The 20,368-nt window shown below is 41.8% G+C and overlaps 2 protein-coding genes across 2 annotated transcripts; both read right to left on the reverse strand.

Annotated features, from left to right (window-relative positions):
* Positions 1-126: 126 nt before the first annotated feature.
* LOC103978149 (probable E3 ubiquitin ligase SUD1) lies at positions 127-11,563 on the reverse strand. The gene is made up of 9 exons (XM_009393850.3): positions 11,126-11,563; positions 8,364-9,059; positions 4,100-4,876; positions 3,798-4,009; positions 3,321-3,695; positions 1,664-1,821; positions 1,421-1,584; positions 1,161-1,307; positions 127-872 (listed from the first exon to the last, which is right to left on the reverse strand). The coding sequence occupies exons 1-9, from the start codon at positions 11,423-11,425 to the stop codon at positions 354-356; spliced, it is 3,348 nt and encodes a 1,115-aa protein (XP_009392125.2). The 5' UTR covers positions 11,426-11,563; the 3' UTR covers positions 127-353.
* A 2,752-nt stretch (positions 11,564-14,315) lies between these two features.
* LOC135622342 (APETALA2-like protein 5) lies at positions 14,316-17,672 on the reverse strand. Its single transcript, XM_065124115.1, has 10 exons — positions 16,754-17,672; positions 16,594-16,619; positions 16,440-16,470; positions 16,258-16,345; positions 15,997-16,142; positions 15,875-15,919; positions 15,590-15,681; positions 15,342-15,496; positions 15,083-15,277; positions 14,316-14,997 (listed from the first exon to the last, which is right to left on the reverse strand). The coding sequence occupies exons 1-10, from the start codon at positions 17,275-17,277 to the stop codon at positions 14,749-14,751; spliced, it is 1,551 nt and encodes a 516-aa protein (XP_064980187.1). The 5' UTR covers positions 17,278-17,672; the 3' UTR covers positions 14,316-14,748.
* Between the last annotated feature and the right edge of the window lie 2,696 nt (positions 17,673-20,368).

The raw sequence follows: 20,368 nt of genomic DNA on the forward strand, positions 1-20,368 counted from the left end.
ACTAATTACAAGTCGAAATACAATGCAGATGATTGAAATACGGTGACAAATGTTTCAATACGAGGATGGTCAGATAGAGATGTTAAGCAAGAGAAATGGTCTTGCTTTTTTTCAGAAGAGCCTCTCTTTTGCTTTTTTTCTTAACCCTTCGGGGGAAAAGCTGGTTTTGCTTAGTAAAATAAATAAACCCACAATTCTGGGAAAGAAGACGCCACTTTTACATTTACAACAGCACCAAATGCTACTCAAAAAATTAAAAGAGTTGTTCTCATCCTCGTGATCAGTGAAACACTTGGGCCTAAGATTGCAGATACATATATATAAGGACACTACCATTATAACCAAAGACTGTTTTAAAGCATCTGCCTGCCTCGTTGGATAGGGAACTGATTACCACGTCTAAACCTCAACCCTATATCAGCATCTTGCTCACGATGAATTAAACCAGGATCACCAGAGTTCAGTTCTTGGACATGAGGCCCACTCTCTGATTCACTTGTGATCTTCTCCCCATAGTTATGCAACCTTCTGCCGACGAGATATCGGTCATCCCTAATGGAATTGTGGAGGTTGGTGAACCAAGCATTGAACCTCTTAGCACAGAAGCACACCAAGCTGAAGACGAGGCATCCCAGCCAAGCAAACCGGTAAACTGCAGAATTAACTATCAGTGGATAGCCAAAGACAGGGAATACGCCTTTCGCAAACACATAGGGAATGCAAAGTGCAGTCAGCAGCTTTGAGATGATCGGGATCATGATCTCGCGCAGCACCCACAGGCCCCTCAGCCGTGAGAACCCATCCTCTCTTACTCTTTCAAACTTCCTCCGCCAGTTCTCATCCACTAGTGGTGCCATCTGTTCTAAAATTACCTGTTACAACAGAAAGCTCAGTTCTCCTTGTAAGAATGCTAAAATGTCAGTGAAAATCAACAGCAGCAACAAAACCGTGAGTCCCAACTATTTGGGGTTTGCCGCCAATGAAAATCAATCATACAACAACAAAGCCATCGGTAAACGTCAATCATACGTATTCATAGGGGTGTCGACAAAAAAAATCAAGTAATCAAGCATCCTACAGATGAAACCCATGAAATTCAAACTCATCAAGTTAGCATGGAATGCATGTTCATAAGCAAGAAATGTAAGGTTTGGTTATACCAAGCGAGTCCAGATCTTCAGGAATATAAGACCTAAAGCCCAGTCCTGGTACAAGAGAAAAACTGGGCTTTCATCCACAGGCACCCTCAGTGGCACAATCACTAAAAGCTCAAACAAGAGGCCAATAAGCACTGGGATGATAAATATCTGTAAAAAGAAAAGATAGCTAAGTAAATAAACATGAAAGGATGAGTCCACGTAGAAAGTGAATTAAAAGAAAAAAAAAAAAAAAAAAAAGCATTCATATCAGAATTACCCACCCATATTGACAATAGGGCAGAGCTCTTCAATACAATTGCACACCACTTCCATATCTGCAATAGCAAAACAGGTACCCTATGGGTTCTGATATAATCAATAGAATACCTTGTTCCAGCTACAATGGTCCAGATGATGTAACACCCAATACTGAAAGCAAAGATATCTGAGAGTAGAAACATTACATGTCAGTTTCTACAAAAAGAAAGAACACTACTATATCTCCAAGGATACAGCAACATTACCATTGCACTTGAAACCATGAGTAATTGGAAGCCTAGGAATGGCATTAAAAAGTGAACGCCCAAGGTAAACAGGAAGGATGATCATCGCAGAGTTGAAAATCAGAAGAGTCATCCATGCCAAGACCAGCAATAAAACAATACGAAGAACAAAACCATACCTGCCAGAAGTTAAATAAACACCTGTCATATAATACTACAATGATGCCTTCAAAGAAACCAGCCCCTCATCCGGCAGCTAATATTTATAGGTTGACATAGAAAAACATAAAAAAAAAGGACAGAAATGACACATGGAAGACTGACAGGCCGAAGAATTTTTAAACATTGCAATGATAATGGTTTCATTTAATTACAAACTCTTCAACTGTAATATCTATATCATCGATTTTTTCGGAGAAAAAATATATCTAAATCATCGAAACAAAAAAAGATGAAGAAAAAAGGACCGCACAGGATTTTGAAATGATAGGCCACAGGACCACAAAAAGCCCACATCTGCAGAATGTGATAATGAGGTACTCTTTTACAAAAAAATAATCTAAAATCAATCTAAGAAAACAAAACAAAACAAAGTAGAACAGTTTAGTTAGGACTGGGCAAAATCTGCATAGGAAGGGCCAAAACCAGATAGGAACCTGGTGAAACCCAATAAATACAGTCAGAATTATCCAGAACCGAGTAATTTGTTAGATGCAGGTAAGAATCAAGTCAGCTCTGGCTACTACACTCCTATTTTTCAGTCAAATCTGGTTCACGCCAATAAAAAAAGAACCAGGGAAAACAGTAGGAAGGTTACGATGGAGAGGAGCATCTAAAATTGTGTGACCACCGGGCACTCTTTAAGACCTAAAGCAAAACTTTACAATATTGCCATACAACCATCCGTGATTTATATACTAGAATGTTGAGCAATTGCAGAAAAAGAAAGAAAAAAAGAACGTAGCTGATAATATGATCGGAGTCGATATCGATTAAAGCTGGAGTGGTAAAGAAAGACCAATGAAATTGTAAACAATTAAATGAAATATGATGGCATTTAAATTAAGATATAGTCTTCATGAAGTTCCTAACTTAATCTCCTCAAGAGTTCTCAAGTTAAATTTTGATGAGATTTTCAAGACATGCAGTAACCTCCAATTCCACTAGATTGACTTAGAGATACATAACAGCTAAAATCAACAAAGTAATAAAAAAATGCAACGAAAATCAGTTTTGTTGAAAACTATATTATTCTACAAAAAAGCAATTCATGCAGGTGGAGTGATCGTAATAAAATATTTAGTCAAAGCTCCAAGAACCAGAAGGTTATAAGCAATTCATGTCATAGAATATGTTGCAGTATACCATTCAATTGTAACATACCTATGCTGGTGCAAAGGGGCACCTAATGATCATTACATTTATATGCTGTTCAAGTGTCAAATGACTACACAAGCAAACAAAAGGACATCCATCAAATCATGGTACATATCACAGAGACCATAGCTATTAAATGCATAAAAAAACCTAGAAAACGACTCGGATGAGGAACAACTAATAATCAGCAAAAAAATTTGAAGAACAAGGCCAACCACCCAGGAGAGTTCTTTTCAAGTATCAGACAGACAGACAACAAAAAATCATGCAGGTGGAGTGATCAGACCGTTTAGGTACTTACTCAGAATCTGCCTGATCATCTACATCAGATTCTTCAGCAGCATCAGCATCTCCAACAATCACCCGTCTACCCTGATGATCTTCACCAACGATTCTCGGTATCAAAGGCTGATCATTCCGACCAGCTCCACCTTGACGAACATTTTGTAATCTGTCCCGTCTTATCAGTTCTATGTTGCCAGCATCTTGAGTGCCAATTTCCTCTGGTGGTGGTAGCAAGTAATCAGTCAAACCAAGCGCCCAACCAACTGCCGTAAACCAATGCCGTAAAAGAGATTTGATCGTTGTCCGTAGCTTGAAATGTTCAATAGCAAATGGTATGCAAATTTGGAACAGTAGTACATCAGTAGGAATTTCAGTGAATGGGTCGAAGATGCTGCATATTGCAAATGTTATGCTAGAGTAAGCAGTGGTTGACTCAGAATTGTGACTGTCAAATAAAACAACGACCAAATTTAAAAAGCTAGAAAATACGTACGTGATGTCAAAGGGGAACATGGTAGGTGCAAGGCGCATAGAAAGTTTGACGGGTAAAAAGACAAGCATCACTATCAAACTGCCATAAACAGCAACAGACAGCAAAACACGTCGTGCATGTTTATGCACTGGGTCATCAATAAGGTCACGAAATGGATTATAGTTTGGATCCGCTGGATCACGCAGAAAATATAGAACTCCATTACGCAACACCTACCAAGAGCAGCAACGCAGAATGTTGAACAAATGTTGACTTAATTAATGTAGTTAAGCACAAAAAACAGCAAATTAACTATAGCTTACCCCTCTAAGAAGACTCACAAAAATGCTGATTTGAAGCATGTAAACAATACCAACAAGCCAGTGAATTGAGGAGCTAGTTAAGGGTGAGGCTGAAAAGAATTCTACTCTTTGAGCAATTGTTGTTCCCAGCATCCTCAAAGTGCATACATCAAGCCACCACCCACACATCAATGGGAAGACACCAAGTTCGATAACCAAAAGAAATGCAACCTTGATCATGGTCATCAAATGTCTCATGCCTGCCAGGGACTGCCTAAGAAGAGAAGGAATTGCTTCTGCAATTGTAAGTATACTATAAAGCCTTCCAAATATCACCCGTTCACCTCTACTGTATCGAATCAAAGCAAGAAGCCCAAGATAAAAGATAACAAAGCAAAATATAAACATGTAGCCAACTGCAAGAGTAGTCACGTCGGATAGATGTGAGGAGCCAATCACTGTTCCCTTGAAAAGATCAGCTGAAATGGACCTGCCAACACTGTTGGATATATCATCTAGCTCGGTGGCATTCATTTTCTGTGATCCAGTGACCACCTCCATCATGTGCCCCAAGAGGCCTTCATTATTGCTTTCAGTCGACAACTTTGCAGCAGTCAATGTATTCTTCAATGTGCTGTTTGCCATAGACAGTACTGATAATGAGAGTGGCATTACTTTCCCCATCAGAGGGCTAGAAACTGATGAAAAGAACCATGTGACATAGTAGAGGACAACCCTCCCTAACGAAAAAGGAAGGAAAACGACAACACCCAGGAATATAGCATTACTTGCCAGTACCTGTCAAAGCATTAAGAAAAAAATTGCTGAAGTAGATTTCTATGGACCAACAATCCTTAGAAAAATGTATTGAGTATGTGATATAATCAGGATCCCAGAAAAAAAATCCAACGAAACTAACAAAGAAAAGTAGGGAATATTCAAATTAAGAAAGTACCTCTCTTTTTTCAAATTAAGCTTTGATCAGGTTGTAACACTAGTAAAAACTACATGAAAAACCAAGTACCCAAGAAAATAAATCACAAAATACACGGTTACCCAAGTACCCAACACTGTAAACCCATTTCAAGAAAAATGCATGCTACGTTATTTTATCAATTGTACATTGATAATCCACCATTTAAAATTAATCATCAGAAAACAAAATAAATCATCTAAATAATAACATAACTGCTTCCTTTTTCAGTAAAAAAAATAAGTTTTCTCTTTTGTGTGTTTAGCATCAATCAGGCATGAATATATTAATACCAGTCTGTAAGCAAGAAGTTAAGATCCAGCTAAAAAATCCTGCAAATCTCACAAAAATGACTATCGATCATCACCAATGTGTATTGTTGATTATGCAATAGAATGGGATGATATATCTTAGATAAATTCAAGCAATCAGCATTTTAGAATATGCATCGTGCTATCATTAAGATTGAAGTCCACAAACAAACAAGGTTATTTCAACATTAAACAATTACATTACTAGCCGATCATTGTATAAAATTCTCCAAAAAGATAAATTTTAGAATTTCTGCCCAAAAAATGTCACAAAAATATCAGAATCCACCTGCCATCTATTAATAATGGTAAAAAGGTTCTTTGACGATTTCATTACTTCCTACTAATTCCAAACTCTATATTGTGAAATGTTTTACCCTCTGTTTGTCAAATATTAATTTTACAACAAAAAACTTCTTCCATCCATTCCACCATTGGATACTAATCCAAGTTCTAAAGAGCGGAGCAACGGTATTATCATCTTTTTTCTTATCCGTTGATATCCATAATAGTATTTCATCTATCTTTTACCATTGTATTTTTCTCTTCCTCTCTTTTCTGTCATTTATTCCAAAATCCAAAAAAAATTAAACTCGTCATGATCTTGTCCTATGACAGATTCCCTATCATAATTTGAGTTGGGATCATTCTTGGATATGCTTTATAGGTGGAATTGCATATATGAACAAGGGAGAAGTTTTTTCTACTAAAGTAGTATCACCTAAGCTCATGTATCAAAGGAACTGGCAAACGGTACCTAAACTTCCAAGGCGAAACCAACACAACATTGCTTAATGAACTTTATGCTAACTGATATCTACAATTACATGTGTTCGTAATGAATTAATAGTAAAATTAGTAAAAGTGAAAAAAATAGCACACTAACCGAAGGTAAGCATCTCAAAGATAAACATCATAAGCCTTTATAAGATGAATTCATACTAGCATATGTAGACATGTACAGAAGATTCTTCAAAATATTGCAATCAGAATCATTCTGTGTACATAGAACCACAAAAATCTAAAACCAAAAGCCAAGCGGAACATGCAACGAGTTACACATGCAAAAACATACAAATTTTGAAATTACAAGAAAAAAGAACATCTATACAGGACCACAAGAACTCCAGATGCCAAGTCTACAACTTGATGGCAAATAATACTGATGACTTCCAGAATGACCGAAAGGGCACTTGGGATGATAAAAATGGTGTTGGTTCTCAGAACAGCTTTAGTTTAGACTTGATCTGTTTCATTATTGGACTTAGCAAACACCATTTGGTTTTATCTAATTCCCAGGTTTAAGACAATTAAACATCACAAAATCACTTGTGGGTGCATGCCAATGAAAAGATATAAAAGAACTGTTATGATCCCTTGGAAATCCACCTATAACCCATCTGTCAGCCTACCCGTTCCCACCCACTGTTCCTCTTTAACAGGGCCATATTTTCCTCCATTATACTACTCCAAAACAGCTCTAAAACCCCAGATGTCCTGACCTATAAGCCCTTAAAAAATCACACCAGCATCCAAGCCCTTGTTTATGACCAAAATATGTTATTTTACATACTTTCAAATTCTAAAATACATAAGAACATACAACAATCCACCAAAAAATCATCAAATACCTAAACCCAAACCACGCAAGCGCTTATTTACAACCAAAATCCATTATTATAAATACTTTCAAATTCTAAAATACATAACAACCTTCAACAATCCACCAAAAAATCATCAAATACCTAAACCCAAACCATCGAAATTTAGTCCTTGTGTGAGTATGATTTCAAGAAAAACTACGAATGAATCAGAGTTCAGAAGCACTTTCTTTACAACTATTTAAACTAGGTAGCCGCATTTATATAATATTCTCACATTGTTCAGACCTTGAGCATATCTGTTGCTAATAAGGACTGTTTTGATTTCTGTCTTAGAAAGAAGAGACGTTTGGACACTGCATTTATATTCATAGAACCATAATCATCATAAATAAATTATGTTGGGTCTATAAACTTATGTGACATGACTATGTTAATTTATCTTAATGGCTCACCAATTATGTTTCTTAAGATAATCTCTTCAATAGCAGATTGTTAAGTGACTAAGTATATAAATTTGTAAGACAAATGACAAAAAGTCAAGAACAATAGAATGGAACAATGTAAGCTACAAAGCAAGCACATGCACCATGCATGAAGCATGAAAATAAATAGATATCCACAGGAGCACACAGGTACAAGACCAAATGCAAGATAAAAGAAGCATTAGAACACCAAAAATCCAGCACACATCCAATCACCCAACCAAGAGAACAAAATGGCAGTAATCAACAGTAAAACCACAGGCAAATTTGCTATAATGCTCGAACATCACCAGTAGTCAGGCTGCTCTCATCCTCTCTACAACTGTTTAGTGGTCATGACACCTGATCCCAACAACCTGGTTACTCTGATTAGACTTGCATGGACACACTACAAACTTGTAAATCTAGAATCTTGTAAAAACCAAAGTACTATGACAACCAATAGGTTTCTCATCCAGTTTTAGTAGGTTGAGGAAAAAAATATCCACACTTAATTCCCACATATTCTACTAGATAAAACCTAAAATATTTCAATTCATCGAACAGTAGGAAAATTGGGGAAAAAAAATGTGGTGAACTAAAAGAAAATTAATGACCTAAAACAAGTAGTGAGGATTTGGTTATAAAGCTCGCCCTATGCTCAAAAAGTTCACCAGCCACCCACAAACCAAGAATGTTCCCACGAGATGAAGTTTATAAATCCTATGCAAAACCACATTTAGAAAAAAAAGACCTAGGAGCATGAAAAGTTATGAATCTGAAAACAGGAGAAAGAGAAAGAGAGAGGAGAGAATGGTGGAGACAAGTTGAGAGAGAGAGAGAGAAGATCTTCTGGTACTTAGAACATCCAAATCATTCGTGGAATATCAGAACAAACACTAAAACTAGACAAAAAACTTAAAGAGGTGCACTTACCGTTATGGCATTTTCAACCAAATGGAATACAGGCCCTTGCATTCCAACAAGCTCATCAAATGGCACATCTTCAGCACCATCAGCATCATCTAAACCATCAAACATCTGTTCAACATGGGCTTCAAGACGAGCAGCCTGCATTTCCAGCCGAGCAGCAACATTTTCTGCATTCCGTCTAATCATTTGACCAGCCCCAGCAATTCCTTGAGCTCCGCCTCCATCTTCAGCATTCCCATCACCAACAGGGATCCTATTAACAGGGCCAGGAAGCCTCCTGACAGCACGAGCACCATTCCTTTCCTGACCTTCATCATCCCTCTCAGCATCATGTCCTCCAAGTTCTCGTAAGTGTCTAAAATAATCTCTTAAAGAGGTAGCTCCAAGAAATATAAACACAATGCCGGCCGAAAGTAGAAAACCATGCAAGCAATCGGTGAGTATTACGGGTACAGATATGTGACTCAAAAACAGCCTCTGAGCTTCACCGAGACTCCTTACAAAGGAAAGGCGCCAAATCCAAAATGTAATGAAAGGTATCATAAGGAGCCAAACAGAAAGAACAAAAGCAAGTCGAAGGAAGAATTGCAAAACATGGCATGCTTTCATTGCCATTCCAACCACAAATTCTTGAAAGGGAAGTCTTGAAGGAGCATTGTCAGCATAAACAGGGGAGAAGGAAAAAGTATGTTTACAGACCTGCAAGCATAACAAATTTCAGAAGTGCATTATTTACAAGGTTAAATTGAAAGAAAAACCATCAGAACCACACTACATTATAAAAGATGTACTGCCACCTAAATTCTACAGAACTAAAGCAATCAAGCAAATAATGTGACACAAGCCAAACATTCGTTTCTCACTTTTAAACACACCAAATTTAACATGGTTGCAGCTGGACATTGAATTTTTTTTTTTTCGCTAGTCATGGTATGACTTAAATGCAAAGCAGAGTAGCAGTCAAGAAGATATTGTAAAGTGACACGAAGTGAAGGATGGAGGTGATTCTCCACAAGTTAATTCACAGAAATGGAATGATACTGGTTTTTATTCTTTTTCCTCTTTGTTGTCGAGTTGCAAAGATCAGTTCATGAGTGAAGATGCTGGCTTTTTCAGATATGCTTAATAACAAGCAAGAATGGAGGTTTTTTGGACATAATGCAAAATTTTACACCATAATCTTTTTTTTAATCTCAGCCAGCATTTTCTTGTGTTTGGCTGTGTTATCATCAGAAACAACAATTTACATAATTGCACTTTGAAGATCAGGAATGAGTGTCACGAACTTTGTTTTTTCTTTTTTCTTTCATGATATGAGTTTGGTGCAAAACAGAATAGCAATCAAGTAAGTAATGTGATATTTATTTACAACAAGCCATAAATGCCAAATTCTTGGGTCAGCTGCATAAGTTTTTTTCTCGTCATTATGCTATGTTGAGAACAACCTAAATAACAGTATATGTCCAAGCATGCAGTTTAAACACTGGATCTCATGAAGGTCAGTGTGGTGTTCCCTCAACAAATAAGGATGGAAGATCAGGGAGATCCTTCACTGCTCAAATTTTTAAAAAATATTGAATGAAACTGTTTCAATTCTCTTTCTTTCTGGACTGCAGGAATCTGAAAGATGGCATCATTCTAAGAGATGCCGAATAATGGTGACTTTAACTTGGAAGAGTAGAAAGTTCTACATTACATTTGATGTTTATGATTTTTATAAAAACAGAAAGCATTTTCTTCTATTTTCGGTTGGAATATGATTTTTATACCAATTCATTCTTTACCATTGCTTTAATTTACCAGTTCCTTTCTGAATCCTTCTTTTACAACTTCTGTCTGCCAGGAATCAACATGATACTTGGAATTCTTTCACGGGACATTTGGTATAAATCAAGCATATGGGAAAATTAACACCTATGTATTAGAGGATAGTGAATAATAAACACTTTCAAACAAGGACGTTATACTATCACATCTAGTGAAGTGTGTGTCGGATGTGCTAACCGCTTGCATCATGATCATCCATACACAACAAAAAGAAGATAAAGTGGGCATATATATTAAGTAATAAATGGGTTTCTTTATAATTTAAATATGTGACAACAGATAGTTAATCAGTTTTTAAAGAGAACTACCCAAATGTAGCATTAGGAATCCAATTAGTGCTTGATCACCTGGAGTAAGGTGTAGATCATTCTACAACGATAACTGATAAACGTGGGTTGATGCCATGTTGGGAACCAAGAAATGGCATACAAATGGGATGATGACATGATGAATTCGATTACTGATCCCCATGGTTGTCTTTATCTCTATCTTGGTTCGCACGTTTCAGCAAGCAATTCATAGAACTCGGAGCGCAATCCTATTCACAAGAATGGGGTCTCACAAAGTCCCGCGAGATGGTCTGGTCATTTCATCTCTGGGGAACTAGAAAGGACACGTGCCACTTAACTGACCTACACCATCGACCAAAAATGATTCAACACCGAGATCGCGCTAAATCAAGATGGGGCGATCAAACCCTAATTTCTCGACAAAGGACACAAGACAAGAAAACCCTAGCACCGATAAGATCGTGGAATCAAGGCATCAAAGAGACCCTACCCCGGACTGGCAAGCGTCGCCGTGGCTACCTCGATCACGACCAAAACCGCGTCGAATCAAGAAGAGGCGACCAAACCCTAATTTCCCGCAAAGAACACAAAACAAGAAAACCCTAACACCTAAAAGATGGTGGAATCAAGACACCAAACGGTCCCTACCTCGCACTGGCGAGCGTTGCTATGGCTGAGCCACTGGAGGAGGCAGTCCTGGTGGACGAATTTGATGCTTCCGCTGCAGGCGCAGGGGTAACGAAGCGGGTTCTCGGCGTCCCCGGGGTTGCGGCAGATCCGGCACACGTCCCCCTCCTCGTCATCGTCGTCGTCGCCGTCGTACCTGGCCACGGAGGAGGCGCCCGTCGCCAGGGAAGGAGGTAGAGGAGGAGGTGGTGGAGGTGGAAGCAGAAGCCCGTCGACGGACGAGGAGGAGGAAGGGAAGGGGCGATCAGCGATCTCCTCCATCGGTGAAGCCGCTCCCCCTTCTTTCTCGCTCGATATCACCCTCTATCGCTTCCCTTTCCGCGATCCCTCTAGACCCGAGGCGCGATATCTATGAAGCGAAGGGGGAAGGGGCGAGGAAATTGAAAGAGAGAGAGAGAGACAGAGAGAGAGAGAGAATAAATATAAGAACGGAGCGAACTGGAAATGGCGTAGGGGTAAATGAGTAAATAAACAATTAGAAGTAGATGGAAATGAACCGCGTCGGTCTGTTACTTGTCGCAGAGTCAGTTTCTTGGTGCGTGTCACCTTCGGGAAGCCAGCCAACAGTATGCGCAGGAGATGTGGGCCGGCCCAATTAACAATTGGGTTTGAGTTGGATTGGGTTGGGTTTCCTTGAACCGGACCAGCAACATTTGAACCCAACAGCTGGTCATTCCCCTAAATTTAAATTCAGTATATAAAAACCGTGCATATATGCCCATTAAATCATTTAAAAATTATTAACTTAATAGTAAAAATGTAAGAAATATTATGCACATTTTATAGAACCCCAATATAGTAAATTGTAATCATAATTAGAAGTGATTAACCAAAGCTTAGTGGAAGGGACATGGCATGGAGTTAGATGAACATGCATGTTGTATTAAATTTGTGAGTGATAGATATGAATGAAAAGATCCTTAAGATGACTGATTAAAATGCAATGTAACTAAAAATAATTTTGTATTAGAGAACTTTTGAACATCAGATTAAAAAAGACACAACAATTATGATGTGTTTCAGTAATAAAAGATTATTCAGCATACATACATCAGTCAGTGTGTGCACCACAAGACCAATCAATCAATGCGCATACTCTGAACCCACAAAGAGGAATCTTTCATGTTGGGTGTCTGATGTGTGTCTGCACCAGCAGTGCTTTCCCTCAGCAATGCACTGCAGAGTGTTCTTAAGAAAGCAAACTCATTGACCGGAAGAGCTCACAAGCAACCCTCACACATGGAACCTCAGTTTGAATAGTGCGAAGCCCAATGATGGTCAGAAGGGCAGGGAAAATGTGGGATGTCTCGAACTGATCAGTGATAATGACCAAAAGAGCTCACAAGCAACTCTGATACATGGAACCTCAGTTTGAATAGTGAGAGACGCTCAATAATGGTCAGAGTGGCAGGGGAAATGAGGGATGTCTCGAACTGATCAGTGATAACCTGTTGAGGCATTCAGTGTCACCATCCACCACCATTGATCACTCACTCTCTCTCTCTCTCTCTCTCTCTCTCTCTCTCTCTCTATCTTCAAAGCGATATGCCCCCCTTTATATGTCTTTTCAAGTGGTCTAGAGCTGCCACAAAAAGCAGCAATGAGTGTTCATGCAGCAGCAGCAGAAACAATGGCAACAGCAGCAGCTGGGGGAATCACATGCAGACCCCTTTCTGCTCTTCTCAGGCCCTCACTGTACCCTCTCTTTCCCACCAACCAAGCCAAAGAGGGAGGGAGGGAGAGAGAGAGAGAGAGAGAGAGAGAGAGAGAGAGAGTCGAGTGCTATCACCGAGAGACCTCGAAGAAAAAACTGTCGAGGAAAGAGGAAGCGACCAAGAAGAAAGTGGTCAAATGGCCACGAACTTTTGAGGTCGGATGCTGATGAGATGGGAGCAGCCTTTCTGTTCCTAGTAAAGAACTTGTTCGCTCCTGGGGCAGCAGAGGAGGAGGAAGAGAGGGAAGGGATGGGAAGCATGTGTCCAAAACGGGAGGAGGCTTTGAGGCCGGCCAAAGGAAGACGTAGCAAGCAAAGGAAGGGATTCCGTGGAGTGGCTACGCGACTCTTATCTTTTCTCGTCACCGCTGCCTTTGGCTCTTCCATGGCTCTCAAATTATTTGATTGGACTTGCTATGATTGATATGCATATTTCGGGCACTGCCTTTTCTTTCTTTGCGGTGGAAGTCTATAAGTATATTACACCTTACAAGGATGATTGAGACGTCGAAATGAAGTCTGTGGATGGAGATATATGATGTTTTCCCGTAGCCGAGCCACTGTTTAGTAGTGACATGAAGGTACTGACTTCTGCATGCACCAACATTTCATATCATTATAGATGAACTGATCTGGATATGTTTTATGTAGCAAAGCCTTACCCTTTTTGAGGGAGGGACTCCTGATCAATCCACAAGGTGGAACAGCAAGGACATGGAACAGGAGATGTGCCATCATTGATGTTTTGGCCTTTCTGCCATTTTCTTAAATGTTGAACAGCTCTTCCCCTGCTCCACTTGGTGAAAAGCATCAGCCAACACAAGTGTAACACACAAACAAACACATTATTTCCATCACTCCAGGCATGGTGATTTAGCTCACAGAAATGCAATCATACCTCTCTCTCTCTCTCTCTGTTGTTCTTGCTTATTATTACTATAATTTTCTGAATTATTTTTTGAGATATTTATAACAAAGATCTCAACTATGTGTGGTTGTATCACAGAATGTTTGGATGTGAAAAAGGAGAGAAAATTTATTGTATACCAAAGTGCAGTAAAAGAAGCATTTATTGAATGCTTTCTTCGATAGGAATGAACTATTCATCTGGTACAGCCAGTACTAGAAGGAATTAATGACTGGAATGCATCACCTCTGTTTGCATTACCTTTGGGGCCAGCATTGAAGTTCGAGGAAATTAGATACAGTATAGACTGGTAACACAACATAAGATGCCAGTTCCTTTGCATGCCAAATCGGAGACAACATTAGTACCAAAGGAGGGCTGGTTGTCTTGGTGAGATGGATAGCATGCATTTCTGCAGTTCATCATGTGCAAATGAAATGATTTTAAGCAACAACAAGCAGGATTTATGTGCACTATATATGTCTTTAGCTTGGCTAACATATTGGTGCTTCTTGTGTGCTAAATTGATCTTCATTTCTAAGGTGACAATCTTTATTAGCCATCAAATACAAACCCCATATATGTAGGTTTACAACGCCATCATTCATCCTTCTCTGATCTCCGTTCTCCGGTTCTTCACTGCCACCGACTTTTACAGGCAAAGGTTAAGAAGACACAGAGAGCAAAGTGCAAAAACCAAACACCATTGAGCTTAGCAGCGTAGCAGCAGAGCCTTTCTTTGAACACAGGAGAGAACCACTTCAAATGAAAGCATCTAATCTACCAATTCTTTTACATCAATTCTTCCCACCCTTTTAGCCACAGATGCCGTATCATCCGCGCTCGAAAGGTTCGTCGATGTCTTGTGGTAGTGGTGCGGTCGAAAGCTGCAACAAAACATGGCCGAAGTGGGTTCTTCGACAGCAGAGGCAATGGATCCCACCACCGAAGTGTCCTTTTGTTTTAGCTGGGCCTCACGAAAGGTTGCAAGTCCTGCTGCTGCTGCCAATTGGAAGGCAATGTTGCTATTTGTGGTGGGAATCCTGATGATGCTGCAGAAGTGGTGGCCGAGAATAAGTGAGACGGTGGCGCGGCGGCCGGTAGCCAAGTTCCGCTGCCTTTCCCCTGGCCTAAATGACTCCATCGTTGCTCACCGGCGACTGGAAACGAAAGCCCTGCAGCAGTCCTTACTCCTTCGATGCTGCCTGCATACTGCATCATCGAGGAGTTGCGCGATTAGCTGCGTCGAAAGCATCACAGAGAAAGATCAGTTTCGATTTGAACTGGGGACACCCACTTGATGAAATCTAGGGTGATTGAATTGCTGTGGTATGATTTGGACCATCGGCAATGTCTCACTGTTCCTTTCGAGCTGTGGGTACTTGCACACCTCATCGGCCTCAACAAGAACCGGAGAACGAAGGAAGCCAATGTTCTGTGATCTGTTGCTTCTGCTTTCTTTCTCATCGGGCAGCTTAAGCATCTCATGAAACTGGTGCACATGATAAATGTTTAGCTACGAGCAGCAACAAGCAGATCGGAATTATAAGTTATACCTTCAGTCTGGTGTTGCGACTCCATTCTGGCTCAAAACCAACAGGAACTCCTTGGTCCACTACCTTGAAGATTTTGTCGTCCCTCTGATCGAGGTTATTCCTTTTGGATCCCGAGCTGCCCAGGCTCAGGTCGAGATCGTGCTCGGTTGTGCCAGCTAAATGTTTTGACATACAGATTATACAGTAATGAGAAACTTATCAAGCAGAGAAAACGATGACGACGAAGCATGCTGCTGCAAGAAACTCACTCTGGATGTCGAGATCGTTCGAGTAAATGCTAGGATCGAAGTTAGTAATTGCATCCTTTCCGCTACACTTGATCGCGGCCTTGTCATAAGCTCTGCATCTCCAAAACGAAACTCGTCAGAAACCACCAACCCTCCATTTCCTAACCATCGGAGAAGGACCTGTGAATGCTTCTCTCTTTTGTTTTTTTCCTTTCTTCTTTACAAGAGTGAGTTTGAAGACACTCTGATTCTATGCATGAAGTAAAAATAAGATCTTTGGTATGAGAAATTAAGATCTCTGGATACCTGGCAGCTTCAATTTCAGTGTCGAAGAGGCCGAGATAAACATATCTGTCGAAAAAATGGATGTTAAACAACATATGAGCAGGTGAAGAGATCTAAGAGATGCAATGGAGGCAGCACCATACTTCTTTCCCAGGAACTGCCCTATTCTAGCCTCCCATCTCCCACACTTGTGCAAGGTGACACCCCTGTACTTGGAGCTGCCTCTCGGGAGACCTGTGCTCTGGCGTCGAAGCACATGAACGAACTCCTCCTTGGTGAGATTGGTCATCTGCAAACCAAGCCATTCCAACACTTGGAGCTCGATTCGACAAAAGTAGAAAAGTGAAGATCCAAGACGGACAAGGATCATGTTTCGTCAACTCATCTTCGTCGCACTTCCTAACCTGTTTCAGATCCTCCTGGTAGTCGTCCAAATCGAAATTGATGTCTGCGTCCATTCCACGGAACTTGATCGCAGCTCGGTCGTATGCCCTGCGACAAAATTGCCATTCCATGTCTCCTTTTTCATCTTCACGTGACCAACTCTGAAATCTAAGCCATGTCGGGCGAGAACAGACGGACTCACCTAGCAGCAGCATGTGCTGTGTCGAATCCACCTGCAGACAAAAATCCAGAGAAGTTATCAGCAGTTGCAACTCGTTGAATCGAAGGAAAGATTCATGTTAGCAGAATCTTTGTTCCTTTTTTATAATCTTGTCCATGAACATCTGGGTACTCACCCAAGTAGATTTGCTTTCCACAATCCCTGCACAGAAAGCGGAGCAGAAGAGGTGAGCATGAGACCGGAACAGGGAGCGAGGGGGTCGAATAGGCAAAAACTGGGTTCGAGATCCGATCTTTCGAGACTCGGGAGACAGGGCATCAGGAGTGAGAGCTAACCATATGTGGGATTCCCATCGCCCGGTCCTCCGGTAGAAGGTGACGCCGCGGTACTGGGAGCTCCTCGACCTCGGCCCCCGGCGGCTCTTCTTCACCGGTTGCGGCACCTCCGCCGGCTTCCCGATCACGACCCGCTCAGACGAGTGGCAGAACCTGACGCCGGCCCAGTGGGAACTCGGCGGCGGCGGCGGCGGCCAGGCAGTACCGTGTGGCCCGCCACCGTGTCGAGCGTCTCCTTGGTCGCCCAACGGAAAGAACTGGTGGGTGACCATCGCGGGCTCGCTCTCCGCGGAGAGGCTCTCCTCGCGGCGGCGGGAGATAGCGAATCCGAAGATCTTCCCGGCGCCGCCGTCTGTCTCCCCCTCATCGGCAGCCTCGACGACGACCACGGAGGAGCTGGAGGCATTGTTCTCGGCGTCGGCAGACGAGACCCCCGCCAGATTCCTGTTATCCTCCTCTCCGCCGTCCCCAGCCGCGGACGCCGCCGCAGAGGCCGTGCTGTTGAGATCCCACATCCCGTCCATCCCAAGACCGGATCTTCAGCTCTTCGGCCTCCGCAAAAATCGCACTTTTATGTCCTTCCCACCCTCAAAATAAAAAAATTTCTTTCCTTCCAAGAAACAAAAGGGAAAAATCGTCTCCCCTATACTTTGTACAGCTCCATATTTATAGCTTTCTCCTCGCCATTTCCTTCTTCCAAAGCCCAAAAAACGCCGTCAGGCACCGAGGCAAAAAGGCGGCAGGGGAAAGCGTTTAGATACCCAAAAGCAGCAGCTTTACTAAACTTGGTGCCACCCAAAGATTTGCATGAGCGGAAAAAGAAATATACATATATATATATATATATATATATATCAATTATACATGTCTTAAAAGAGAAAGGAGCTTTCAGCACATTGTGGCTGTATGCATCCAAGAGTAGAAAGACCAAATGGGAAGGGAAGGTTTTCCTTTGGGAGAGGCAAGGCAACCACGGTGCTGGTGGATGATCTCACTCGAAGTCTACTTCCCACCCTCCCTCACACACACGTTCCTGCTTTTTTCTTTTATTTGTTCCAATCCAATCAGTCACTCGTATGGCTGCTGTCGAGCCCACTTCCAATTTTTTTCGTATTTGGTGGTAGCGATGACAAGACAGAAGCCATCCCTGCTACGCCAAAGCCTCTACCCAGCTTAACAGCCCTCACTCGCTCGAAGGAGCTTAACTACTACTGCTCCGCCCAGCTGTGTCAAACCCATGGCTACGCGAACGATCTGTTTCGCTACACTCCCATCTCTGAATCATGGTGCTTCTTTGTCCTTCACACTGTGAGCGGAGGATGCTCCCAAATCTGCATCACAGTAAGTCGTTCCAAAGTCTACATTGCAATAAGTTGGGATCATCTTTTGATGGAAGAGTCGCTGTCTCGAGGAATTTGATGTCCTGTTTATGGACGCTACACATTTTACATACATAATTTAGAACTCGTAAAAGACTGCTCTCGATCAGTAACTTGAAGATTCGCTTAAAAATATCTGCACGATGACCAGTATTATGCGAACCAACAACATCTGAACATGTTATCGGAGATCAAACGTCTCCGGTTGGTGGTCCAAAGCCGAGTTAAGGAATCAGCAGCATGCGTCTCGATAGCCAACTCGAGGATAAGCCCTCCGCACCAGTGGCTGCCATCATCAATGAGTTAGTGTCGAAGCTCGAGGATCAGCTCGGGTGTAACACCCTTCACCAAATCCACAAAATACAAGTTGCGAGTACTGTGGATGAAAACTATGGGTGTCAGATTGATTTGACGGGCATCGGAAACGTTCAAAGCTGGCCATCGAGGAGCCAGCTGAGACGAGATTTCTTTAAAGTTTATTGTCCAAATCACAGACAGGATGAGCAGTTGAAGAAAACAACCGAGGAAGATGAGCTTTTAAGAGAGGACATGTAGACTGTTCCCACCACCCGAACCCATGACAAAATGGGGAAGGAGGGAATAATGGTATAAAAGGAAAAGAGACTGTAGAGGAGTCCAGTCCAAGAGTAGAGGAGGGGGGCGGAGGTGCAGAGGGCCAATCGGAGTCCGACGGACAGAGACATCGCCTTGAATGCCCATTTACTCTGACAGGCAGCCACCGGCCACAGGGAAGAGCAAATGGAAAAGGAGAGGAGGAAAAAGAGAACCCGATGTTCTTCACTGTAGAGGGTCTTTTAAGATGCCCGTGGCATTTCCAGTAGCAATCAATGATGGGAGGAGGATGGTGAGCATTTTCCTTCAAATTTCAGCATCTTCTTCTTACCATGGAGAATCACGAGTTTTGTATCGGATTAACCTTATCCCGATACACACACAACACACAGGTAGTGTTGATGATGATGGGAGCAACGACAGAATTCATGATGGGGATCAACAACTGCTGGTATGCTTGGAACATAGTGTGGCTGACTTGGGTTGGTCACATATACTGGAAAGATACAAGGGGGAACCTGTTGCAGGGGACAGAAACAAGGAGTGTTAAGATCTGGGAAAAAAGATTTGGTGGTGCGTTGAACAAGGAAGCAGCATGATTGGATTGGGAAGGACAGTCCATGTTCCTGTGTGGCTGGCTGGCTGGCTGGCTGGCTGGTTGCGGAGGATGCCACTTCCCCCTTCCCTACATTGCTGCCATCGGAGGATATGTTGCTTTCCCCATTTCGGCTTTTGGCTGCCGCATCAAAATTTCCTCAAAAAATGGTTGTCAGAGAACTAGTGATTTCTCCAGGTCGAGAGCAATTGAATGGACGCTGACACATAGTTTTACCTCAGCAAGGAACTGTTCATGAGTTTTCTTTTTTTTCTTTTTTTTTCTAATCTAATATTTTCTTCTGTAAGCCAGCAGTATACGCACACACACACACACACTCTCTCTCTCTCTCTCTCTCTCTCTCTCTCTCACACACACAGACACACACATACACACACACACAGTCACTCTGATGGAGATGTTGATGCTCCTTTTTCCTATAAAAAAAAATGTGCGATAAATGATGCTCCGAGTACAACAACAGCTGGTTGAAATAGTGGATGATGGATCTTCTTCTTTCTTAATAGAGTTGGGTGAAGTCGTGATGGGTTTACTTCTCTAACTCACAGTGCCTCCAGTACGACGGGGCTTCGCTAGATTGAGGAACTTACTGGCCTTTGGTTGCCTTACAATAATGGACGGCCATAGGCTGTACTTGTCAATTCACGCCCACATGACAACAACAGCGACCGCCACCATCATCTCTGCTCTCAACCAAGCTATAATAGTATGATGGTTCTTGTACGCAGCAAAGCAAATTAACATGTCGACAAGGAAGCATCCATGGCTCTTGTGTTGTCATCCTTATGTGCTTCGTGCTTTTAATTCCTGTAGCCGGTGGCATGATTCCAGCGACAGCCATGTTGGTGTTCTTCATCATACGTGGTCTTCCCCACCGCCTCCCTTCCTTTTTCTGTGCTATGCCTCGTCTCGTCTTGATTCCGAAATCAATGCATTTTCTTTTTACCGTCGTGTGCTTTGCCCAACCCCTAGTTTTACTTGTCGTTGATTAGTTGTACTGTGGCGGGAATAATAATTGCAGGCGGCTATCATCGCTATCCTCCTCCT

This window comes from Musa acuminata, chromosome BXJ1-3 (genome assembly GCF_036884655.1).
Source record: "Musa acuminata AAA Group cultivar baxijiao chromosome BXJ1-3, Cavendish_Baxijiao_AAA, whole genome shotgun sequence".
Lineage (NCBI taxonomy): Eukaryota > Viridiplantae > Streptophyta > Magnoliopsida > Zingiberales > Musaceae > Musa > Musa acuminata.